A 6,624-nucleotide genomic window follows, 5' to 3' on the forward strand; every position below is an offset into this window, starting at 1 on the left:
GAGGATGTACACTGGTACAAATGGGAACTGGAAACACAGGGAATCCAGGACAGATGATCCCCTCAGGACCAGTGGTGAGAGGTGATACCGGGAGGGTGGAGCAAAGATGGGGTAGAAAGGGGGAACCCATTACAAGGATCTACATATAACCTCCTCTCTGGAGGTCGGACAACAGAAAGTGGGTGAAGAGAGATGTTGGACAGTGTAAGATATGACAAAATAATAATGACTAAATTATCAAGAGTTCATGAAGGAGGGGGAGATAGGGAGGGAGGGGGAAAAATGAGCTGATGCCAGGGGCTTAGGTGGAAAGCAGATGTTTTGAGACTGATGATGACAACAAAGGTGCAAATGTCCTTGACACAATGGATTGATGGATGGATTGTAATAAGCATATGAGCCCCCAATAAAATGATTTAAATAAATAAAATCAGGAAAGATGTGTGCCAGGGTTGTATCCTCCCACCATACTTATTCAATCTGTGTGCTGATCAAATCATCAGAGAAGCTGGATTATATGAAGAAGAATGTGATATCAGGATTGGAGAAGGGCCAATAAACGACCTTCATTATTATGCACAACCTTGGTTACTGAGGGACTTGAAGCACTTGCTGATGCAGATTAAGGGTTTGCAGCCTTCAGTGTGGATTAGAATTCAATGTCAAGAAGATCAAATCCTCATAACTAGACCGATGGGTAATCTCATGATAACCTGAGAAGAGGTAGAAGTTGTCAGGGATTTTGTCTGTCTTAGATCCACAGTCAATTCTTACAGAAGCAGCAGTCAAGAGATCAAAAGACATGTTGCATTAGGTAAATCTGCTGCACAAGACCTCTTTGTTGAAAAGCAAGGATCTTATTTTGAAGACTAAGGTGCACCTGGACCAAGCCCTGGTATTTTCAGCCATCTCGTGTGCATGTGAGAGTTGGACATTGAATAAGGAAGACTGCAGAAGAACCGATGAATATGAATCAGTGCTGGAGAAAAATGTTGAAAGTAGCATGGACTGCTAAAAGGACACACCAATCTCTCTTGGAAGAAGTACAACCAGAGTGCTCCTTAGAGGCAAAGATAGCAAGACTTTGTCTTACGTACTTTGGACAACATTGTTGGCCAGGGGCAGCCAGGAAGAAAGAGGAAGGCCCTCAATAAGATGAATGGACACAGTGACTGGAAGCATCGGCCAGGGCTGTGTTTCATTCTGTAGGGTCCTTATAGGTCAGGACCGACGTGATGGCACTGAACAATGGATCCCTGGTGATGTAGTTGTTATGCACTGGGCTGCTAACCATAAGGTTAGCCGTTCAAAACCACCAACTCCAAGGGAGAAAGATGAGGCTTTCTACTCCCCCCAAAAGTTTCTGTTTCAGAAACCCACAGGGGCATTTCTATTCTGTGCTTCAGGATCCCTGTGAATCGGAATCAACTCAATCAGTGGCAGTGAGTTTGTTTATTTGGGGGGGTTAACGCCATGGCTGGAGCGGCCTCGTTTTGCTGAGGCATGTGATGATGTCACTGGTATTCATGATTTCACAGGCCGGATATCCAGCCCCCTCACCTCCCACTGCTCTCTGAGAAAGCACCAGAAAAGGGCCTCTGCTATGTGATAAAGATGCAAGCAGAGAGGAGGGAGGGATGCCTAATCTCTCACAGTGTCCCAGGAACCAACACAGGATGAATTGTAAAGTCCCATCACCACTGATGGCGGGGAGCGGGGGAGATATTTCTTAATGTCAGTGGTATTTTAGAAAGCAGACTGGCCCGGGGGTTGGAGAGACTAACAAGAACGGAGACCAGAGGGAGCCAGTTGCAGTAGGCTTCAGGATGATCAGGGTGAATCAATGTGACAGGAGGAGTGGAGAGAAAAGCATACAAACAGAACAGGGATTTTCCACAAGAGAACTAGCCTTTGAAGTAGGATGAGCAGATAAAATAGTCCCACTGAAAAATCTCCCATGTTGGTACGCGTTCAGATGTAACAGGTGTGCCGTGACTTTTGGTGTGCTAGTTTTGCTTTCTAAATCTGACAGCCCTATTGTGAAGGGGCACCTCCGAGGGCTGTGGCCTGTGTCGGGGACAAAGAAAGCGATGTGGGATTTTGTCTCTAGTTTCTGGAAATTCCTGAGTCACCAAGGGGCCTTTGTTTTCCAAACAATACAGGCAATACTGAATAGGTACAAATGCACAAGGGGGCCTCAAATATGGATTTCAAAAGATAATGAAATTTTTCCCATGAACTTTTCGAAGCCCCATCATAGTAGAAGCCCCCAAAACTACGCACTTGAGAGGCGCGAGGCAATCAAACATGCATAGTAATCACGATTGCACTGATAACTAACAGTGCATTAAGGTCGCAGGAGCCCTGATGGTGTCGTGGTTCCGAGTTGGCCTGCTAGCCTGAAGGACAGCACCTCAAAACCGCCAGCTCCTTCTCAGGAGGAAGACGAGTCTTGGTACTTCCATGAAGTGTGGCAGTCTCCGAAACCCACCGGAGCAGCTCCAGCCTGTCCTGTGGGGCTGCTGGGAGTTGAGACGGGCTCAAGGGCAGCAAGTGTGGAGGGTCTTGGCCTGTGAAGGTCTCAGTCGCTCACACTTCCAAAGACTAAGGGCCGTGGGACTCTGGGCGCTCTCTCGGGAGCTTCCTGGAGTGGTGACGCCGCCCTGCCCCGGGAAACATGACAAGTCCTGGGCTGCCCTCACCTCTGACCCAGCTCTTTCTGCTTATCAGCACGGTCACAGTAAGCGTGGGTCACTTCAGGGAGCCCTTCTTTCTCACGGATGAATGAGCCCAAAGGAGCCAGTGAGAGGTAGCAGAGAGACTGGCGCCTGCTTACTTGTCAGGAGCTGAAAAGGCAGAATCTTAATTTGTAGAGACACAACTCTGGGTGGTTCGGGTCGGAGAGCAAAACGCCATGTAGATTGATGTCAGAAATAATACCAGAGCAGGGTACTACAAATGTGCTTTCCACAACTGATGGATGGATGGATTGTGATAAGAGTTATATGAGCCGCTAATAAAGTTATTTTTTAAGTCTAAAAAAAAAGAAAAAGACAATGAATCTATAGAAAGGCAATGTGACTTGTCTAAAGTGTTACAGCTAATTTATGTGACAAGGGAATAAATGAACAAACTTAAAAATAATCCTAATACCAGAGCAGCTAAATGAAACCCGCCGCCATGAGCCGCTTCCAACTCCGAGCGACCTTCTAGAGTCCCCGCCCGGTTGTAAACCTTCATAGAAACAGCCTCATCGTTCTGGCCATTGGTGGGTTTGAACCCACACTTTCCTGGCAGTGCCAGACAGAGGGCTGAGATCTTCTTGTTGAAAATTCAACAAGAAATGTAGCATTTCTAGAAAGCCATGAGGTGAGACAAAATCAGGAAAACATTTTAAGGGAAGATAAATGCACATATAGAAACACATAGTCTCATATGTAGTTTAGTGCCATTAAGAATAAACTTTGTTACTCAAGTAGAAAATGTTTTGGAAATGAGGATGGCAACATATGTACAAATATGCTTGATACAATTGATGTATGGAATAAAGAGTTGTAACAGCCCCCAATAAAATGACTTTTTAAAAATCTGAAAAAAAAGAAACTTTGTTTAGAAATATACATTTTTAACTTTAAAAGCAATTACTACATCTTTTTATTTAACTGTTATGTGTTGATGGAAAGACTTGTGAGTTAGTTAATTGTGCCAACCTGGCCGATGATCACATGTGGGGCTAATTGACAGGTGGAGGGATAAATGGGTGGTGAGCCTCGCCTTTCGAGTTCTCGAGTCTCTTGCTTTGTGATGGTCGCACCAGGTGCAGCTGCCTTAGCAGTTCCCTGCTTCAGCTTGCAAGATTGACTTCCTACAAGACATCCCCAAGGAGAAGCCACATGGACCTATCCCGATGCAGCCCTGGGTGCTGGAGCAGCCGTGTGGAGACCCCTGCTAGTGCTGAGATGCTTGTTCATTCACTGACTCAGCTTTCCTCCTGCAGTCGGCATCATTGCCTCTGTTTTGTGAGGTGGAGGACTCTGTGGACTGGTGTTGGGTTAATGGGTTAATGTTGGACTTGTGGGCTTGGGTAGCATTGGGTTGGGATGTTTTCATGATGCACATTTTCTTTACATAAAACTCTCTTATACACAAGACTCGCTGTGGATTTGTTTCTCCAAAGGACCCAGACTAATACAACTTGGTTTTGATTTTAACAAAATTTGTAAGATGAAAAAATTTATTTTCCTCATAAAGTTAATAGGAGAAAACTATGAACATCAGGGAGAGAAAAACAAACAAACCTGCTCTCCCCTTTTAAAAAAAAAAAAAAAAAAAGACCCCTTCCCCAAGCTCCTCCTGCAGGGTGGAAAGTAGGGTTTTCTAAGCCTACAGAAAACTACTTCTCCCAGGAAACTCGAAAGCCCAGCCCTACTCGCGCCGAAGACTTCATTTCCCAGAAATCCGTGTCAGGGTCAGAGACGGCATTTCCCGAACGCCCCCTAGCGGTGCACTTCGCCGACGCTTCAGTTCCCGGCGGCCTTCGCGGCAGGTTCCGGACTTAAGGCTAGTTCGTGATGGCTGGGGCTGGTTCCGCCGCTGTGTCCGGGGCAGGGACCCCGGTGGCGGGACCTGCGGGCCGCGACCTCTTCGCCGAGGGACTTCTCGAGTTTCTGCAACCCGCTGTACAACAGCTCGACACCCACGTCCACGCAGTCAGGTGCCTGAGGGTGGGCGGGCCTCGAGCTGGCTCTGCAGGGGCGGGGTCGAGACAGGGAGGAGCCAAGCTGGAGCCTCGCTGGCGTTCAGGTGGGAAATTGATTGGGGCATGACAGCAGGCGGAAGGCCGCAGGTGGAAGTCATGTTGAAACTCGCTTCCCTGGGCACTCAGTGACCCGACTTCACTAGTTACCTGACCGTGTGGGCCTCGTATCCCTTTGCAGAGAGTCTCAAGTAGAACTCCGGGAACAAATTGACAATCTGGCTACAGGTGAGTGACCATCTTCCTATACCCAGAAACCTCCAGCATAATTTCAGGACATTTTGTTATGCCTTCCTGTGGCCTGGGTTTTTGTCCCTTGATTTCTGGACACCAGAGCTGGCAATGGTCTCCTTCCAGGTATGTCTCCCATAGGTGTCTAGTGGCTGTGTTGGTCGGTCCGAGTGTTGTCCATCCCATTACTACTTCCCCCAAGGCCAGGCCAGGCCACTAGGTATTAGTCGGGCCTTCCTTCCATCCCCAGAACTGTGCCGCATCAATGAGGACCAGAAGGTGGCCCTGGACCTCGATCCCTATGTAAAGAAGCTCCTTAATGCTCGGCGAAGAGTTGTCTTGGTCAACAACATTCTACAGAATGCTCAGGTAAACTATTTTACCAAGTGATTTTTTTTCCTTCCATTTGTAAGTGTTGGAGTATTCCATTTAAGGGGTGGGACCAAGTCCTCAACACATGACTAAAACGTTTTAAATCTGGGGGGAAAGATTAGCTAGTGTCAGCCGTAGTATGCACTGCCATCAAGTTAATGCTGACTCAGTGACTGCCGGTAGGTTTCCAAGACTATTTATGGAGAGAAGGCCCAGTCTTTCTCCTGAGGAGCTGCGGGTGGTTTCAAACTGCAGACTGTGCGGATTGCAGCCTTTCTCTTAGTACCTAGTTGCTGCCTTTTATGTGTCTTATAACACCTTTGAGGTGAACTAAAAGCCTGAAATGTCGCTGTCCAACTGGGTGTTGGACAGCGACCACTAAAGCTTTTCAGTTTTCCAAATTTATGTTTTGTAGGAGAGGCTGAGACGGCTAAACCACAGTGTTGCCAAGGAAACAGCCCGGAGGAGAGCGATGCTGGATTCGGGAGTTTATCCTCCTGGCTCCCCAAGCAAGTAACAAGCCAGAAGATGGGCCACAAAATATCACAAGTACTGTTGTCCCCCAGCTCCCTTGAGAATTCTCCAGCAGACACTTAACCCCTCCCTGCAGACCTCGGGAGTGCAGTCTTCCGGTTTTATTTGAAGCACTTAAATCTGACCCACTGATGGGGAGGCCAAGAAAGCAACTTTACTGGACTCAGGATTCCAAAGAATTGAAGGCTATTATGGCTCTTGCTTCCTTCCACGAATGAGCTGAGGCTTGTTTTTTTGTGTACACTCAAGCCCCACCTCCTACCCCTTCTTCACCTAGTTAACCGTTTGCCTGATGTGGGGCCTAGGCAGCATTTCCTCTACCTGACTTTCCCTTGGTTTACAACAAGGACTTGGGCAAGGGCAGGCAAAGTCAAGAGGAATAATGCCTATGCTGTTGATTACACTGGCTTAATAGCATTGCTATAATCCCCTGAATAAATGCTTCAAATATATTCGATTGGTACATGGAACAGCTTCTAAGCGTCATTTGTACTTTAATGCAGAGAGCTTCCATTTATTTCTTGGTATTTACAATTTAAAAACCTATGTATCATTTTCAATGAAAAGAGCGAAAACAAAAAGCTAAAAATTGTCAACAACCAAGGAAGAGCAAGACCAAGAGCCCTACTGCAAAGTGTTTTAATAGTTTGTTATTTAAAAAAAAAATGACATGAACAATTCACAATATCTCAACAGAAATGAAACCCGCCGCCATGAGCCGCTTCCAACTC

General features: G+C 46.8%; 1 protein-coding gene across 1 annotated transcript; it reads left to right on the forward strand.

Moving 5' to 3' along the window:
- The first annotated feature begins 4,557 nt into the window (after positions 1–4,557).
- SNAPIN (SNAP associated protein) lies at positions 4,558–6,363 on the forward strand. Its single transcript, XM_004714625.2, has 4 exons — positions 4,558–4,714; positions 4,938–4,984; positions 5,238–5,356; positions 5,775–6,363. Exons 1-4 carry the CDS (start codon positions 4,572–4,574, stop codon positions 5,874–5,876), a joined length of 411 nt encoding a protein of 136 aa, XP_004714682.1. The 5' UTR covers positions 4,558–4,571; the 3' UTR covers positions 5,877–6,363.
- The last annotated feature ends 261 nt before the right edge of the window (positions 6,364–6,624 follow it).

The sequence above is a fragment of the Echinops telfairi genome, unplaced genomic scaffold (genome assembly GCF_000313985.2).
Source record: "Echinops telfairi isolate 266 unplaced genomic scaffold, ASM31398v2 ScPeMD7_7425;HRSCAF=8463, whole genome shotgun sequence".
NCBI lineage: Eukaryota > Metazoa > Chordata > Mammalia > Afrosoricida > Tenrecidae > Echinops > Echinops telfairi.

Bases quoted from the DNA above. Each gene is read 5' to 3' on its own strand.
- SNAPIN (XM_004714625.2), top strand. From the start codon at position 4,572: ATGGCTGGGGCTGGTTCCGCCGCTGTGTCCGGGGCAGGGACCCCGGTG. The intron at 4,715-4,937 runs GTGCCTGAGGGT...ATCCCTTTGCAG, and splicing joins ACCCACGTCCACGCAGTCAG to AGAGTCTCAAGTAGAACTCC. The intron at 4,985-5,237 runs GTGAGTGACCAT...TTCCATCCCCAG, and splicing joins AATTGACAATCTGGCTACAG to AACTGTGCCGCATCAATGAG.